The sequence below is a fragment of the Monodon monoceros genome, unplaced genomic scaffold (assembly GCF_005190385.1).
Source record: "Monodon monoceros isolate NGI ecotype Baffin Bay Population unplaced genomic scaffold, NGI_Narwhal_1 Super_Scaffold_12, whole genome shotgun sequence".
NCBI classification, from domain to species: domain Eukaryota; kingdom Metazoa; phylum Chordata; class Mammalia; order Artiodactyla; family Monodontidae; genus Monodon; species Monodon monoceros.
This window is the reverse complement of record NW_021703768.1, coordinates 153,104,227-153,123,401: the sequence shown is the minus strand read 5'-3', so window position 1 is coordinate 153,123,401 and position 19,175 is coordinate 153,104,227. Positions and strand designations below refer to the sequence as shown.

General features: G+C 43.8%; 2 protein-coding genes across 5 annotated transcripts in view; one reads left to right on the top strand and one right to left on the bottom strand.

Moving 5' to 3' along the window:
- The window catches only part of SQSTM1 (sequestosome 1), a 12,198-nt gene extending 10,696 nt beyond the window's left edge, over positions 1 to 1,502 (top strand). Inside the window, exon 8 of the mRNA XM_029216562.1 lies at positions 613 to 1,502. Within this exon, the coding sequence (XP_029072395.1) occupies positions 613 to 770 (158 nt within the window). The 3' untranslated portion in view covers positions 771 to 1,502. The remainder of the gene's footprint in view (positions 1 to 612) is intronic.
- On the bottom strand, positions 1,154 to 19,175 carry MRNIP (MRN complex interacting protein). Of its 4 annotated transcripts, XM_029216564.1 has the most exons (9): positions 19,059 to 19,172; positions 16,976 to 17,035; positions 10,963 to 11,051; positions 10,535 to 10,757; positions 6,683 to 6,758; positions 5,265 to 5,422; positions 3,903 to 3,990; positions 3,527 to 3,628; positions 1,154 to 2,183 (listed from the first exon to the last, which is right to left on the bottom strand). In XM_029216564.1, exons 4-9 carry the CDS (start codon positions 10,690 to 10,692, stop codon positions 1,698 to 1,700), a joined length of 1,068 nt encoding a protein of 355 aa, XP_029072397.1. In that variant the 5' UTR covers positions 10,693 to 10,757; positions 10,963 to 11,051; positions 16,976 to 17,035; positions 19,059 to 19,172; the 3' UTR covers positions 1,154 to 1,697. The 4 variants fall into 4 exon arrangements, with proteins under 4 accessions (XP_029072397.1, XP_029072396.1, XP_029072398.1 ...); XM_029216563.1 differs by lacking the exon at positions 10,535 to 10,757 and having other exon boundaries at positions 19,106 to 19,175; XM_029216565.1 differs by lacking the exons at positions 3,527 to 3,628; positions 10,535 to 10,757 and having other exon boundaries at positions 19,106 to 19,175.

The window sequence follows — 19,175 nt, the reverse complement described above, 5'->3', positions numbered from 1 at the left end:
GATCGGGTGGAGAGTGTGCCAGCCTGGAGGACTCACTGAATAAAAGAGGCCACTCACACCCTGCTCTGGTTCATCACTGTCACATGGCAATGACTTTTAAAACAGTATTCAAGTGGAAATCCATTCTATGGGCCAAATTTAGCCCTTGGGCTACCAGTATTTATCTTCTCTGCCTTAAAGCAGGGAGTGGCAAACTATGCCCTATGGGCCAAGAATGATTTTTTCATTTTTATAATGGTTGGAAAAAAGTCAAGATGGGAAAATTAGATGAAATTCAAATTTGTGTTCATAAATAAGTTTTACTGGAACACAGCGATGATCATTTGTTTACATTTTGTTTGGCTGCTTTTATGCTTGTAACAGCAGAGTTGAGTAGTTGTGACAGGGACACATAGCCTGCAAAGCAGCTTAAAATATTTATTCTCTGACCTTGTATAGAAAAAGGTTGCCAGTTCCTGCCTTGGAGGGTCCCTGTGAGGGTTAAGACCTTGTAAAAGGGCCAGGCCCTGCAGGCCCTGGGTACTTGGTGGCTGGACAGGATGCTGCCACATAACAGGTCACATTTGGGGCCCAGTGACTCTTCCTTATGGCTGTCATTACTCTCTCTGGCAGAAGCGGACCCCCGGCTGATTGAGTCCCTCTCCCAGATGCTATCCATGGGGTTCTCTGATGAAGGCGGCTGGCTCACCAGGCTCCTACAGACCAAGGATTATGACATCGGGGCTGCCCTAGACACCATCCAGTATTCAAAACACCCACCACCGTTGTGACAAAGTCTGCTCACCCATTCTGTGTCCCCTTTCTTCTCTCATAGTTGTGTTAAGCTAGTATAGAACCCCAGTGCCTCTGTAAGGGCCAGTTTCTCTGCATTCTTCTTCCAGAATCTGGGGGGTGGGGACGCACAAAGCCATTTAGGGCAGTAGAACAAGTGACACGAGGGGGTAATTCCAACCAGCTTCCTGTGGGCGCCTGCCTCCTTGCAGCTGGGGGTGCCCGGCTCCTTGCAGCCGGGGGTGCCCCCCTGGGGCAGAGTGAGAGACTCCTTGCTGGGGAGGACGCGGAGGCCACACTGCATCATATTCCCACTCTCTCCCTGCAGGATTACACCAGCAGTCCAGAACAGACCTTGCCTAACGGCCTTCTGCTTTTTTGCTTTTTTTAAAATGACTATAGTACCCTGACATGTAACTGATTTTCTGCTAGAAATCTGATATACTCTGAATTTGTCTAGAGTATAGCCAACATTCTGTTGGGGCGGAATGAGGCTGGGCTGTAGTGATTACTAGAGGGTAGGACAGCTCAGGACTTTGGCTAAACATCTGGGAATAAAGAAGGGCTGACAGGGGAACTGATGTTGTTCACTGAGTACTGCCTGTTTCACAACTACTGTAATTCTCTCATTTCCCAATGTGTCAACTGCTTTTAAAGTAAGAAAATCGCTTTGTAGCCATTCTGTTATATTTGTAAACAATCTTAATTAAATGGTATAAGCACTTTAATCAGAGATGGTGAGATGAGAGATGATCTGTTTGATAGTTATGTTTATTGTTGGTTCTTGGTAGTTCCCATAAGTCAGTCATCCTTAGTCCTACTATTTAAAAGCAACTTGGGGAGCCCTGTTTCCAGTGGCACAGAGATCAAGTGGAGAAGGGCTCACTTAACAAATATGTCTACATTAGTAACACATTAGTTTCAATTCACAGATGGTCATCAAAGTCCTCTCCGGTTTTAAAGAGGTCACACAGTCGCAGGAGTGAAGAAGGCTCCTGCATCCCTTTGACCAAGGCCCCACCCTCTGCCCAAGGGCCTGTGCCCCCTGACTGCTCGGGGGTTTTTCCGCAGAGCCTCTTGGGCCCAGGCGTGGGAGTGTGTGTAGCCTGAGGAAGCTGGAGTGCACCAAGGGTCCTGCAGAGGCCTTCCCTTGGGGTCTGGGTCCTGGGGGTCCCCTGCTGAGTCCATGCTGCTCGAGCTGGCCTGGGGCCTCTTTGCAGGGGGGTCAGGGGCTCCGTGTCCAAATGTGAGCTGTTTCCAAGTGGCAGAAGAAATTGTTCCCACTTAGGAGACACGGTCCTGACCTTCTGGGCAGGACACGGTGGTTCCCCCCGAGGAACGACGAGCTCCCTGGTGTCCCAGTCCTCACGACTGCTTCCTTCTTTGACCTTCCCTGTCAGGCCAGTGTGGTCCTGAGGTGGAAACACAAGATGATGGCCATGTTCTCCAGAAGAATGCCCAGCAGGCTCAAGGGACAAGGAGAGGAGGTCCTGTGCCTGTACTAGTCCTTGACTGTACCTCTGGGTGCTGACACTTTCTGCTCTGTGCTGTCTACTATTCTGTAGCCTGGCAGGCTAGGGACATGCCTTGATTTTGAGGTTTAGCAAAGCACAGCAAATAAATGCCCTCTCCGTCACTCCAAATCCCCTGCCAAATTCCATGACCAGGCTTCCCAAAAAAGGAAGATGTTCTCCTGTAATCAGGGTATGTCATGGGGACCTTAGCATCAGGTGAGGGAGTGCCTGAGGGGTGCAAGCAGGAAGGGCCCTAGAGACCACCTGGAAAGACCATGTGCTTATTGCCAGGCAGCTGGGAAGGTCTCTCTAGAACCATGTTCAGGGTTTTGAAGCTGTACAAGTGGCTGCACAGAATACCCCAGGGGACATGACAGTGACAGAGGCCTGGCTTCTCCCTTCTACCTCAGAAAATGAGGATGCATTGAAAATTGGGTTTCACTCCTAGAAAAATGGTACAGATGAACCGGTTTGCAGGGCAGAAATAGAGACACAGATGTAGAAAACAAATGTATAGACACCAAGGGGGGAAAGTGGCGGGGGGGGGGGTGGTGGTGTGATGAATTGGGCGATTGGGATTGACATTTATACACTGATGTGTATAAAATGGATGACTAACAAGAACCTGATGTATAAAAAAATTCTAAAATTCAAAAAAAAAGAAAAAATTGGATTTCACTGCCTACAAAGGAATTTGCAAGCAATGACAGGAGGGACCCTGCATCACCACCCCCAGGCAGTATGGAAGAGGCTCTGTGGGCAGTTGTTAGTGATTCGAGACTGCCAGCTCTGCCACTGATTTGCTGTGACCTCAACTGAACCTTCACCAGCCTTAGTTCCTCACCTTCAAAACAAAACAGGCTTGTGGTAAGAATTAGTGCATAAAAAATGTTTAGCCCTGGGACTGGTACATCAGTAACTGTCACACTCATTATAATTTAGAGATTCAGGGCCACATCCTTACCTGGGGGTCACATAGCTAGCTAGTAGCAACACCAGAGTTTGATCACTGCCTCTTGGCTTTGGACGGGCACTCTCCACTACTGTCTGAAGCCGGCCAGGACGACCCTGGCCTATGTTGGGGCATGGCAGTGACAAATGCCTGGCAGAGTTCCTCTGCCTGGGTGCCTGTGGCATAAAGCAAAACCTGCATTCTGCGGCCTGGAAGGTCTAGGTTTGAAGCATCAGGAACAAGAGCAGGTCATAGGTGAAGAGAGTGCCTCAAATGCACAAGAACCCACCTGGATAAATGAAGGTGACAGTTCCTCAGAAACCCAGGGCAGGTCCCAAGCTGAACAGTCTGACAAAGACCCGGTACTCCATGCAGAATGAAGGGAACGGTCCTGATGCAGAAAAGCCCTACTGGTCAACCTTGATTGACTCCAAGGCATCAAGCTGCCCTTTTGACCCCGAGTTAACATCAGTGACAGGAGGAGCGTGGCAGGGAAACAGTGCAGGCCAGAGAAAGGAGTTGGCTTAAGACACAGAAAACAAGACACTCATGCGGGAAGTTGGGCTTTTAGGGGATGTAAGTCTGATATTTTAATTGTCCACAAAACAATTTAAAAATCCTGCGTCTGCTCAATGGCCACTGGGACACTGTCCTCAATCACTGACCTTCAGGGACTTCAAGGTGACCTCACAGTTTCTGGAGTCCTGGATATTAGGGCTGCATGAAGGCTGGACTGTGCTCTGGCTCCATTTCCTGGCAGAGGAAAAGTGCTGTCAAGAATCCAGTCTTGTAATTACAATGGAAAAGAATCTCAAAAAGAATATATATATATATAAATAAACGGAATCACTTTGCTGTATACCTGAAACTAACACAACATTGTAAATCAACTATATTTCAATAAAAATTAAAAAAAAAAAGAACCCAGTTCTACCATTGAGCAGTGACCCTTAGTCTGACTTGGTGGTCACCCCGTCTGACACCTAGCACAGGTAGGGACCTTGCCATCCCTTATAGCTTCCCAACTGGCTGCTCAGCTTCTGTCCCACTGCCAACAACAGGTTGTCTAATGACATCTAAGGCAGTCCATTTCTCTGCTCTATAGCTTGTAGTTGCTAGAAAGTTCTTATTCTGAACTGGAATCTACCTCCCAATAGCATCTGCCCTGGAAGAGCCATCCTAATCTAGATGAGGCAGTCTCTCAGAAAACTCACTGAGGGACTTCCCTGGTGGTCCAGTGGTAAAGAATCCGCCTTCCAATGCAGGGGACACAGGAATTAGGACCCCATGTGCCATGGGGCAAGTAGGCCCGCACGCCACAAGTACTGAGCTCACACGCCGCAAACTACAGAGCCCACGCGCTCTGGAACCCGCACGCCACAACTACAGAGACCACACACCCTGGAGCCTGTGCACCACAACTACAGAGAGAAAACCTGCATGCTGCAAATAAAGAAGAGAAAACCCACATGCCACAACTAGAGAGAAGCCCGTGCACCACAATGAAGGGCCCGGGTGCCACAATGAAAGATCCTGCATGCCTCAGTGAAGATCCCGAGTGCTGCAACCAAGACCAGATGCAGCCAAAAATAAATAAATAAATCTTTAAAAAAAAAAAAAGAAAGAAAGAAAACTCACTGAAATGCAGATTAAGACTGGAGTAGAGACCCATGAAAGTCAGGTCTTTCCTGCTCTCAGCTAAAGGTTCCCAGGCCTGTTGGCTTCTCTGGCCCCACTTCACTTTCTCAACCTTGCCCTTAAGCTCTTCCCTGAGGTCAGTGCAGTCTAGATGTTCAGAATTAAGGGAGCATCATAAAAGGCACCCCCACTGGAATCCTGCCTAGCCCTCACCTCTGCACTGGCTGCACCTGGTACCTGGCCACGCCAGAGGGCCTGCGGTGATGGCGCCTGCTGGCTCACATCCCTCAGGCTTCCTGCTGACCACAGGAAGCTGCTCGTCAGTACCCCCAACCGTAGGTCAGCAAGGTGGGCATGGGTGAGGGCTGGATTAGCTACTAGCTTGGCACCTTTTCCTAGGCAGGCCTGTACTGAAGGGAGGGTCTGGCTTCTCTCTCTTGGATGAGGGCTGTCTGTTGAAACACACTCCTCCTTCTTCCAGCTGCAGTTCTTTGGAGTCCCTTTCCAGATACTTCAGCCAGCGGTTCTTTGAGGGCTGGAGTTTTTCCTACAGGATTGGGAAGTAAGTTTATTCTCAGAGTTGGAAAGCAGACACCTTTACTGAAAATCTCCAGTGCAACTGTGAGGCCTAAGGGCCTCAGGACCCATGTCTACACTGTCACCAGCAAAGGAATTTGATTGGAAGGTAATGGGAGACAGATATCTTGACTGGAGCACACTGGCACACACTTTGGGAAAGCTGCAGGTCACAAGAACTTTACCAAGAACTTTGCAAATGTCCACACTCCCTGGCCCAGTAGTTCCAAATGAAGACAAAGGCATAAAGATGTTCAAGGTGTTACAAATAATAGCAAATATTTATAGTAGCAAAAGTTTGCGAACATCCTAAATGCCCAATAAGGGAATAAATATTGCCATATCCACTATATTCTGTAGGTACTTTTTAGAAATGAAAAGAATTGAAAGCTATATAGCAACATAGAAGATATGATGTAAGTGAAAATTCCAGGATGCAAACAAGTGTTTCTTACAGAAGGAATGATGAAAGATTAAGTCTGTAAGTAAAGAAACTGGAAGTATAGACCCAAATATGCAAGAGCTGATGTGTTAGTGTGCTTACGAGCATCTCCCCTATTTATTGATATAATAAAAATATGAAGAGCACCTGGAAAGCGGGCGTTGCCAGTGTGATTCTGTGAGCAGAGGTGGGGCTCTGCCAGGGAGGCTGTCAGTTGTTCCCACTCCCCCCGTCCCTGGCAGGACACAGTGTTCCGTGTACCCATGGCATCTTGGATGTACCAATGGCGTCACCTACTCAGTCACTCAAGCTCTTACATGCAACTGCCCATCCAAATACTGTTTGAGTACCTACTTTAACCAGGCCCTGGGAATGAACAACTGGATGTGAGCCCTGCTGTGGGGCTCAGTCTGGAGAAAGGGAACATGGAAACCCAGGCACTTTACAACAGCATGCCTTCCCTACCACAAGTGTGCTGAGAGTGCTGTGGGACAAGGGGAGAAGCACAAGGAGGTGAAGTTCAAGCTAAGTTCAGAAGAATTCACCAAGCGGCCAGAAGAAAAAGCTCTTTTCACAGTATTGTAATTATTTTACACTGCTGTCTCCACACATATGAAAGGGATAGGTTTATTCATTTTTGAGTTCCCTGTAGCTTTAAGCCAAGTGCTCATCATTCGGTAACATCAACAAGCGTTTGCTGAAGAAATGAGGAATGAATGAATAAATGGAACCCCCCTCTGTGACAGAGCTGGCTCAGGCATCTGGGCCGAGGTGGTGCTGCTGGCTTACCTGCAGGCTTGCAGGCACAGCCTGCCGAGGACGTGCATTTTCCTCCTCATCGGCATTTATGGATTCTTCCAGAGACCTTAGGGAAAGATTGTACAGTTGTCTTTTGTAAAATGACCAGGAAGATGAAGGACAATGAAGATGGGAACGGCAAGATGCACGAACTTGATGTGGATATCAAAGCCTGTTTAGGGGAACTTAGAACTTATCTCTGTTGTTTTGATGTGATTTGTAATCTTCCAGCAGTTCAGAAGGCAGAGGGACCATCTGTTACTTGGAACAAGAGGAAAAGTGACACAGGGCAGAAGTGGCACTCTTAACCCAGAGGACCAGAGTTTGCATCATGGCTTTGCCAATGACTGGCTGTCACTGACCGTGATTCTGGGTATATCACTGTATCCCAGTTTCCTTATTTACAAATGGGGATAATATTGCAAGGGTCACTGTGAAGATAAATAAGACAATACGTGTGCATGTGCCCTGCTCAGTGCCTGAACACAGAGACTAATGTCAGCTGAACTCTGACAGCACAGAGTCCCTCCCATTAGCAATGGAGATGTCCCCATTGCATAGGGTCATATGAGTGTCTTTACAGTTGTATTATATCTCAACCACTACAAGAGAAGGCATTTTACTGAGCTTGATGTGTCATAGTGACTTCATCCAGCCTCCCAGGGACAGCAGGGCTCTTTTACCACATAAAGCAGAGTGAGGAGCCGGAACCTTTGCAGCCTCGAGTAGGGCTGGATGGCCAGTGAAAACATTCATAGTGCAAGGACTGAAGGTTAGCACCAAAGCCACATCCACCCATGTCAGACAGGGTTGTTACATCACATGATCAGATTGGAGCTCTCTCTAGAGAAATACAATGAGAACCCCAACTCTACCAAATGTCGGCACCTCTACTTCAGTTTCTTCATCTGTAAACAGAAGCCAATTATCCTCACAGGGTGATGAGGAAGATGAAATAAGATCACGCATATGAACTGCCTACCGTGCCACATGGTCGATACTCCAATGTCCAGTTGAGCAGTGTCCTACCAGCTACTAGCCAGAACTCTGCTCACCGTACTATGATTCAGGAACTCAACTCCATCAACTCCAGAACATCTCTCAGCAATATGAAGGTTAATGGTCTGTCTTCTCGCTTCTAATGTTACCCCTGAGAAGCTGGGTGTCTACTGTTCTTATGTAGGTGATCTCTCTTCTCTCCAGCTACTTTTCAACTCTTCCCTTTGTCTTCCATGTTCTGCAATTTCATTATGTTGTTGTGTCTAAGGGCAGATTTTTTTTGTCTTTTAAAATTAACTTATTGAGGTATAATTTATAATTAATATACACTAAAATGTAACAATTTAAGTGTACAATTAGATGAGTTTGGTAAATTTTATCTTTGAATCTATTACTCCCATCAAGATATAGAAAAAAAATTTACTGAGATATAATTAGCAAGATATAGAAAATTGTCATCACCCCAAGGTTCCCTTATATGCCTTTGTAGGTGATTCCCCCTCCCCAGAATACCACTCATCCCTATAGTGTGTGGTCTCTTGTGTCTGATTTCTTTCACTTAGCAATGTTTTTGAGGTTTGCCCATGTTGTTTTTGTTGCTGAGTAGTATTCTATTGTACGGAAATACCACTATTTGTTTATTCACTTGCTTTTTTTTCATCCTTCATTGACTCTATTTATTTTATTTATTTTTGGCTGTGTCGGGTCTCAGTTGTGGCACGTGGGCTTCTCTCTAGTTGTGGTGTGCGTGTTTTCTCTTCTCTAGCTGTGGCGCGCAGGTTCAAGGGCATGTGGGCTCTGTAGTTTGCAGCACACAGGCTCTCTAGTTGAGGCGTGTGAGCTCAGTAGTTGTGGTGCACAGGCTCAGCTGTCCCACGGCATGTGGGATCTTAGTTCCCTGACCAGGGATCGAACCCATGTCCCCTGCATAAGGCGGATTCTTTACCACTGGACCACCAGGGAAATCCCTTCATTTGCCTTCTGATGTTATCTATATATCTAGTCTTTCACCAAAATCACACTATCATCTTGATTGCTATAGTGTTATAGTGAATCTTGAAATCAGGCTGTAGAAGTCCTCCAGTTTTGTTCTTTATCAGCATTGTTTTGGCAATTGCATTTCTATATAAATTTTAGGATCAGTTTGTCAATTTCTTAAAAAAAAAAACAAAACTGCTGGAATTTTGATTGGAACCTAATGGCAGACTCTACAGATCAATTTAGGATGAACTGACATCTTAACAATATTGAGTTTTCCAATCCATGAACGTGTCATATTTCTTCATTTAGATCTTCTTTAATTTCTCTCAGCAATGTTTTATAGTTTTTACTGAAAATTTCTTGCACATTTTTGGGTTATGTTTATCCCTATGTATTTTATTTCATTTTATTATTTTTTTATTTTTTATTTCTTTTGCGGTATGCGGGCCTCTCACTGTTGTGGCCTCTCCCGTTGCGGAGCACAGGCTCCGGACGCGCAGGCTCAGCGGCCATGGCTCACGGGCCCAGCCGCTCCGCAGCATGTGGGATCTTCCCGGACCGAGGCACGAACCCGTGTCCCCTGCATCGGCAGGCGGACTCTCAGCCGATGCAGGCAGACTCTCAACCACTGCGCCACCAGGGAAGCCCCTTTATTTTTTGATGGTATTATAAATGGTATTTGATTTTTAAAATTATTTTCCAACTGTTCACTGCATTTATATAAAAATAAAATCTAGTTTTGTATGTTGACCATGTATCCTTGTGATCTTACTAAATTAACTTATTAGTTCTAGTAGCTTTTGTATAGATAGGCTCATTAGGATTTCCTACATACACAATGTTTTCATCTAGATTGGGATTTACTGTGTTTCCTTAATCTAAGAATGTAAGCCCTTTGATTCTGGAAAATGTTCTGTTCATTTCCCTGCAAATATTGCCTTTGTCCCCTTCTCTTTATTATCTCCTGCTGGAACTCTTCTCTGTATCCCTCATGTCTCTGAACTTATATTTTCCACCTTTTTGTCTTTCTGTGCTGCACTGTGATTAATTTCTTTAGATTGGTCTTCCATTTCACTAATTCTCTCTTCAGTTGCACTTGATCTGTTTAATGGTCCACTAGACTTTTAATTTCAATGACTATACTTTTCATTTCTACAAACTTTTTGGTTTTTTTAAAAAACTGGTTATTTTTAAAAGTCTCTTGCTCCTCATATTAGCAACCCCCCTCTTTTAATTTCATTAAATATATTAAACATGAAATATTATGTATTCTGAACTCTTTTTGGGTCTGACTTTTCTGTCATTTCTGCTGTCTTGCTCATGGTGACATACTTCCTTAAGTTAAATGATTTTTAAGTTTGGGTATATGCTCCTTGGAACTTTATATGTGGGAATTCTTTGATACCTGGGTTGAAGATGTATTGCTCCAAAAAGGAGCTGCATTTACCTCTGTTCCTGGGACAATTTAAAAATAAGCTCTCAGCTTGAGACTTTTCACACAGCATGTGTAAAAGGCTTAAAGGCCATGTGACAGATTCCTTGTGCTTATAAAATCCTGGAGCAGTATTTCCCTTCTTCAGTCAGTGCCAAGGTCAACACAGGCTGGGTCCCTGCTATGGAGGGGGTGCATTTCTAGTTCATTTGAATGCTGAGGGTGTAGTCCTTCGGGGACTCAGCTTTATGTGGTGGTCTCCTATGGACCTTCCCACAGTGAACAGACCCTCAGCTTTGTCTTTGTCTCCTGCTTCCCTCCCAGATGCATGGAAGCTGAAGGGCAACAGGTTTCAATCGCCTCAGCAGCCCAGCTGCTTATTCTCTGGATTTTGGCTTTTGCTTCATTTTTGGCCTCTGATGGTTACTTACCTTCTTGTCATCTCTTCAGTGCACTTAAAATATTGTGGCTGGGGGCTTCCCTGGTGGCGCAGTGGCTGAGAGTCCGCCTGCCGATGCAGGGGACACGGGTTTGTGCCCCGGTCCGGGAGGATCCCACATGCCGTGGAGCGGCTGGGCCCGTGAGTCATGGCCGCTGAGCCTGCACGTCCGGAGCCTGTGCTCCGCAACGGGAGAGGCCACAAGAGTGAGAGGCCTGCGTACCACAAAAAAAAAAAAAAACCAAAAATCAAAAAACTGTGGCTGGCATTTTAAATTAATTTCAGTGGGAAGATTGTTCAATATCTAATTGCCATATTGTAAGACATGGAACTCTAAGGGATTTCTCCGTCATAGACTTCCACCATCCAATCAAGATAAAAACAGAGCAAGATAACCATGCCTCCCTCAAATTACTATACCTGAGTGACATCTCTGAAATCTGTCCCTGCAGCAGATTTAATTTTTGGACATGGTGTCTACAGTCAGCACCAGAGCCCTCACCGTAAGCCTGAGAAACAAACAAACAAACAAAAATATCAAGTTTAAAAAGTGTTGATAGAATGCTGAGAAATAGATCCATTAGAGTTGCAACCCAGGGAGGATAAAACTGTAGTTCGCAAGGCCCAAAGCACCATGCAGGAACCCAAACAATGATTGCTGTTTCTGCAGTGATTTACAAACTAACAGTCTCAGGGACTAATAGTTTCAGTCTATCTGGCTGCCCACCATCACCCTGAACTTTATATATCAAAGCTAAACTCAACCCAAAATCCCACACAAATTGGTTAATGAACATAAGAAATTCAGAAGAGAAGTAACGCAAATTGCCAATAAACATATGAAATGATACACCTCACTCACTCATAATCAAAATAATATAAAATAGATGAGATACATTTTTTCACTTAGCAGTCACTCATTTGTTCAATAAATATTTATTAAGCAGCTATTATGTGCCAGGCCCTGAACTAGGTAAGGACAACACAATACAGGAATGGACAAACACTACTGTCATTATGGAGCTCACACTGTAGTGAGAATAGACAGATAATAAGCACATAAGTCACCTATATGTCCATCAGATGGTGAGAAGTGCTTCTGAGGAAAGTAAGGCAATGAAGCGGGGTGGGGCAGAGTGTGGACACAGTAGACAATTTTATATGTGTGTTCAAGAAGTCAATGAGTGGATCACTGAGAGGGTGACATCTGAGCACAAAATAGGAAGATAGGCAGAAACAAGCCACGTAGATACATAGGGGAAGAACATTCAGCAGAAGCAATGAAACGGAAAGGAGTGCAAAGACCCTGAGCCTGGCATTTTGGAGGAACGGTGAGGAGGCCAAGTGGCTGGAGCTGAATGGTCTAGGGGGAAGATGGTAGGAGATGAGGTTTGAGAGTGTAGGCCCCGTTACAGGCAGAGTCAGCCTTATAGGCATGAGATCTGCTCTGCTGTCTCCATCTTGAAATTCTTAATAATCATTGAACTTGTATTGTGTAAGTAAAGTGTGATGAGATAATGAAGCATGTTTGTGAGTTGTGGACACCAAATGTGTCCACTGTTTCTCGTCACTGCTTTTACATACAGCACGCCTGATGACTGAGGAGCACAGAATTGCAGTGAACTCACAAGGTGTGGGAGTTCAGTGAGACTCCAAGTTCAGATGGTGTGTACAAGTCTTTTTTTTTTTTCCCAAAAAGAGAACATTTATTACTTATTTTTTTCCTCATTAGAACTTTCTCACAAAGTAAAGTACAACAAAAGTACGTGGGGGGCAACCTCAGCCTGAGAGGCCAGGCTTTCCACTGGAATCAGAACTTGCTTCAGTTGCAGAAAGGAGGCAAGGGTATTCTAAAAAACATGAACAACCAAGGAAACGTGTCATATCTTTTCTTACTCCTGTTACCTCCCTGGAATAGCCTATGCTGAAAATAATAACACAGAAAAAAAAGTGAAAGATAGGGCAATCTTTCCCAGTTCCTTTTCCTCTCAGTACTTCCTTACTCATCAGTGAGCTAAAGGTTGAGAGTATGGGTAGAATGTGCGTGTATCAAGCAGTGAAGTAAAAATAGTTAATTTTGTGCAACATCTCCACTGTTCTGGTAGGAATGAAATATGTAGGCATGTATGAGCTACAAAATAAAAACTGTGCAATTTTGATGATTCTACGTATACACCAAATGCTCTTATATTATTCTGCATATGTTCCACATATGTACTAAATGGTCTTTGCATTTATAACTGGTGTTGCACAATATAAATGGTGCTGCACAATTTTAAATGTTAGTTTTTCTTGACACAGGAAGATATTAAATAGTAAATTTTAAAACTAGTAAATAAAAGACATCAGGAAAAGTCAGGAGACCATGAAAGAAAGGAAAAGCTTAATATTCTAGTACCTTTAATAGCATTTTTTTTTCTGCTTTTGAAAAGGGGCCCCCTGCCCCAACCTGGCCCTGTCTGTAGGAGCATGAATGTTGCTCTAACCTGGGAGGTCTGACATGATCTTGCATATGTTTCAGTAGGACCCTGCAGCTGTGGTGCTAAGACTGTATGGCAGAAGCAGGTGACCAGTCAGGAGGTTGCAGCAAATACTGAGGCAACTCAGGCCACTGTGGTAGCAAGTGGGCACAGTCTGGGTATATCCTGAAGGTAGGGCTGACAAAATTTGCTGATGGATCAGATGAAGAGTGTAAAAGAAAAAGAGAAGTCAGGGATGAGTTCAAGGTTTTTAGCCCAAACAACTAGAAAGAGGAACTTGGCACTCTTAAGAGTTGGGGATGACTGTGGGAAGAGCAGGTTGGTGAGGGTAAGGTGAGGGCTTCGTTCTGGGATACAGGTTTGGGATGCCTCTTAGATATCCAGGAGAGCGGTAAGTGGTTGGAAGCATACACAAGTTCAGGGGCAGGTCTGGGGTCTGAGATGGACATTTGAGAATTGTCAGATTGTCTCATCTCAGATGACCAAGGGAATGAGTGTAGCTAGACAAGAGGTCCAAAAACTGAGTGCCAGAGCACTCTAAGGTTTAGAAGATGAGGAGATGGGAAAAAACTAGCAAAGAGGATTGAAACACAGCCAGGAAGATAGGAGGAAAACCAGGAGCAGGATGACTAGAAGTACAAGTGAAGACAATGCTTCAAGGAGGAGGAAGTGACAAACTCTGACAAATGCCACCAATAAGTCAAGTCACTTGAGGACTGAGAACCAACCATTATTTTTAGCAACATAGAGACCACTGCTGACTTTGACATGAGCAATTTTAGCGGACTGGTGGGGAGTGAAATCCCATCTGGGGAAAGTTCAAGTGAGAATGGGAGGAAAGGAACTGGAGAGGGGAAAGGCAAAGTTTAAAAAGACTGATAACTGACTTATGGTTGCCAAGAGGGAGTGGGCTGGGGGAGGGATGGATTGGGAGTTTGGGATTAGCGATGCAAACTATTATATATAGAATGGATAAACAACAAGGCCCTGCTGTATAGCATAGGGAACTACATTCAATATTCTGTGATAAACCATAATGGAAAAAAATATGAAAAAGGATGTGTATGTGTGTGTGTGTGTATATATATATACACACACACACATATATGTAAATAAAAAACTGAATCACTTTGCTGCGCAACAGAAATTAGCACAACATTGTAACTCAACTATACGTCCACACAATAAATTGAAAAACAAAATTCTAAAATGACTGACAACTTATGTCTGGCATAACTGGTAGGGTGCATGCTCTCCTGCATAGCAGAGACTGCTGCCTGAATACTGAAATGCATTCTCCCCTCATCTGGGGCAGACTAGACTACATTTTCCAGTCTTCCTTGCAGTCAGGTGTGGCCATGAGACTAGGTTCTTCCCAGTGGAATGTAAGCCACTTCCAGATCCTTCCTGGGTGGCTCCTCCCTGATCTTGCTCCTTTGCGGGACAAGAGGCAGTGGGAGACAAGCCTCAGGGAATAACAGAACCTCAAGATTACAGGTGCCTTGGTCCCCGGATGACCATACCAAGGACAGCTGTCCTGCTGATCTCAATCTCTCCCAGGAGTGTTAAAAGAGCAAGAGAAACAACTTCTATTGCGTTAAGCCACCACAATTTTGGTGTCTGTTCATTACTGTGGCCTAGTCAGTCATAAGCCATATACCAGTGCACAAGCATGGGGGTGCTGAGAGGAAGGCAAAGCTTCCTCAGGAATTCAGAAATACATGCTGACATCTAAAACAAGCAGAAGTCACTAGCTATGAGCCAGCCCCTGCCTTCTGAGACCCAATCTCAAGGTAGGCCTCAGCAGCTACACTTACTGACAGATGACCAAATTGTCCCCACTCCCACCCATCCCAACTGACTGGACCAGTGGTGGACATCTGAATCAACCAGGTCAATCAGATTGTTTCTCCCAGGAGTTTATAATTGGGACTCAGCTATTCCAGTTGGTTTGAAATGAGATTCTGTGGTCTGTGAGTAGAGTATGTTACTTTGAACTGGGAACAGAGAGGAAGGGAAGGAGAGGAGATAGGGAGAGAGGGAGGAAGGTATAGGGAGAAACTGGGTGAAGGGAGGAGAAGGGAGGGAAAAGATGATGCTTGTGTTGTTGGCAGCTTTTCAGTTCTTGGGGTTGGTTCTTCAAGGGGTCAAGAATGAAGCTCCTTCCTTGGATCCCCCCAAGATACCCCATTACCTTGCCAGTACATTTTAAATTTTGCTGAAGTGTTTTTTTCCTATTATTTGTAACTAAAAGAACCTTGGTCAAAAGAATTCCTCTGATTTAACTTCTAGGAATTCGTCCTAAGGAAATAATTGGTCAAGTGAAGAAAGAGGTATTTGTAAGAAGCTTCATTGCAGAGTTGTTCATAACAATGAAAACTAAAATCAACCTAAATGCCCATCAGTGTGGGGTTTGTCACTTAACTCATTCAACAAACATTACTTGAGCAAACACTATGTGACAGGCACTGTGCTAGGTGCCAAGAGTCCATCAGCAAAACATACAAAAAAGGGTATATAAGTGTCCATCAACAGATGAGTGGATAAAGAAGATATGGGGTGTATGTATGTGTGTGTGTGTGTGTATAGACACACACACGCACACACATATATAATGGAATATTAGCCATAAAAAAGAATGAAATATTGCCATTTGCAACAACAAGGATGGACCCAGAGTGTATCGTATTAAGTGAAGCAAGTCAGACAAAGACAAATATTATATGATATCACTTATATGTGGAATCTAAAAAAATAATACAAGTGAATTTATTTACAAAACAGAAACACACAGACATAGAAAATAAACTTATGGTTACCAAAAGGGGAAGAAGGAGAGAGGAATAAATTAGGAGTATGGGATTAACAGATACACACTATATAAAATAGATTAACAACAAGGATTTACTGTATAGCACAGGGAACTACATTCAATTTCTTATAATAAACTATAATGGAAAATAAGAAAAAAAATATGTATAACTGAATCACTTTGCTATACACCTGATACTAACATAATATTGTAAATCAACTATACTTCAACTTTTTTAAAAAGGGTATATAAGTAAAATAGGCAAACCCTCTCTTCCCATGGAATTTACAGTCTCAGATGGACAATACTCACATAAACATACTTGCCTATATTTCTGATCAGGGTAATGAGATTAACTAGGGGAAGCCCCAACAATGAGCACAAAGGCCCTAAGAGGGAAGCAGATTTGGATTGTTTCAAGGTCAGAAGGAAAAGCCCCTATGGCTGAAGGAGGAGAATGATGAGATGAGGCTGGAGAGGTGGCATCAAGGGCTGGAGCAGGTGAACAATGGGCTCAATGAGGACCCTGTGATATTAGAGATCAAGTGGGTCGCTAAGTATGGACTTGAAAAGAACTGTGATGCTGGGTGAAAAAACTGGGCTAATAAGAGCATTTACAACATGCTCCCCTCAGTCCACATGCTCTTTCATCTCCTGACTTCCTTCACAACCTGCCTGGCCCCTCTCACACCCCTGCATCTACCAACAGCTGTCTGCCCATCCCCAGTTAGGTCTGATTACTCAGTTATCTTCTTACAGACCCCTGTACTTTCCTCTCATTTTGCTCAGTCTAGTTTTAATTTACATGTGTGTGTTTTAGTTTCTCATCCTGTTCCACAACAGCAGATCGGTGAAGGCAATTAACAACATGGTCTTACCTTCCATTGTGTCCCATGCCTGCATACAGAAGTTACTCAGTAAATACTTACTGACTGAATAAAAAAAGGAAGGTAACTTTCCAGGCACTGCTCCATTCATTTCGCTTCCTGAAGGAAGATGATCTTAGGGAGCAGGAGCGCTATATCCAATGAACTTGAGCCAATAATGGAACACTGGGTTCCATGAGAAATATGTTTCTGCAGGGCTGCGTCCCACCTGCTTCCTGGTATGGGTATTAGACACTTTGCTGCTTGGGACTCACCCGCAAAAATGACTGCTTCTCTCCACAAGCTTTGCATGTCCATTTGAGACTCTTTTTCACCTACAATGAAATTTCAGAATTATAGCTAAAGTAATTATTTGAAACAGGTTGAACTAGATCAGAAATAATAAAGAGATCAGTGGAAAAGAATAAAGAGTCCAGAAACAAACCAACACATGTATGAAAATTTAGTATATTATAAAGGTGAAGAAAGAAGAGACTAATAAGTGGTTCTGGAAAACTGGCTATCCATATGAAACAAAATCAAATTAGATCTCTACTATATGTGATTCTCAAAAAAAAATTCCATGATATTTCAATTCTTGATAAATCTGACTAGGTGGATTCTCTCTTAACATAATAAAATGCCTTACATCTAGCTCTAAAGCTGCAGAATCACCACCAGCATTCCCATGAAAGTCAAGAACAAGTCAAGGATCTGCACTATTATTTACCATTTTTTTCTGGATGTACTAACTGATAGACTTGGAAAAGAGGACATAGCAAGAGGTATGAAAATGGAAAGGAAAAAAAAAACAATCCTTATTTATGGATGATATGATTTATTTCTTTAAAAGTCAAGATAACTAAATGAAAAACTACTAAAACCAGTAAGACAATCTAATATAGGGGCTAGGTAGAAAATTAATATATCTTCAAAAATTAATATAGCTTATAAGCAAACATCTACTTAGAAGAGATAATTAAAGAAATAAATCCATTTGTAAAGGCAACAAAGAAAATGTTATCAAGGGGCACCAAAACTGTTTTAAGAGATGGAATGAAATGCCATGCTTAACATCACAAAGATGTCTCGGTTGATTCATAAAAATTAACATGATTAATATGATCCTAATACAAAAACTATCAGGGCTTTTGGGGAAGTACCTAAAAGGATTCTAAGGAGGACAAGCAGCATCTATTACAAATTTAAGTGGGTATATCCTAAGATTCTACTTCTCAGCATCTATCTTCAAACACCATAAAAATACTGTGTATCTTCTACAGGTACATATGCAAGTAAGAAATGCATTAAAAAAATAATAAAAGCTCTGGAAGGACACACAGTAACTGGCTAGCTCTGGGGAATGAAGATACAGAATTCAGAAGCTGTTGAAATTAAATGAGATGTGTTAAACTGCCTGATACACAGCCGACTTGGAATTAAACTGTTAACCCACTTTTCCCACTTGGCTTCAAATCACTTCTCAGAGTTGAAAGTGACCATGAGAACACGAACTACATTATATATATAATAATTTAAAAGTGGAAATGATTCCCATTTATTCTCAACTCCTAGAACCAAAACAATGAAGTAAGTAAAAAGTTTCTAAGCCCCTAAAATGACCCTTACAAAGTCACAGCGAACTTACAGGTGCATACCCAGCCTCTTACTGGCTTTTAAACATACATTTTGTATGTTTGTACATACATTTTGTATGCAATTTGATGCTACCCTTCTTCAGGGCACAGCAGATTAGCAGGGGACTACCAGAAGCGGATACAATGACAGCCTTGACAGCATCAAGCAGGGAGACGGAACGTGATTCAGGAAAGAACAGGTTAAGTGACATCCCCTATTTTACGTTTTGAGTCAGGGAAGCATTACGTTTTAGAAACTTCGATTATCCTGTTTAAAGGCGCGAGATTATTTACACTCTGAATAGGCGTCGAGGCCCTCACTACGGGCAGAGCCAAAGAGTGCCAGCAGGGGTGCCCAGTCGTGCCTCAGTTTTTAAAACTATCATTTCCCTTGTATTTAAATGAAGAAGGAGCCATTTTGGGGGCTAGGCTCTGCATAAAGGAGGCTATCCTCTACCCCCAACCTGGTGTGCCCGACCACCGGCCAGATAGAATTCACGAGGCCGCCTCGGCAGAAACCATTGGCTGGTTTCTGCGAATCTTACAACCACCAAGCAAAAAACGAAAAAAGCCCAGAACAACGTTATCGAGAAGCGACATCAATAAAACCTAGTTCTCAGGACAGACATCGTCATTTGTCCGGGACCCAGACACACACCCCGCAACCGCACGAGACCTCGCCCAGCCTGGGGGAGGAGGTCTGGCCCCCCAGCGACCCCACCTCGTCCTGCTCGCCATCCCCGTGCTCTGAGGAGGAGGAGGCCCCACCTGGTGCGCCTGGAAGAGGCGGCAACAGGAGCACCGCAACACCCGAACCCGCTGCGGAGGCGCCATTGCG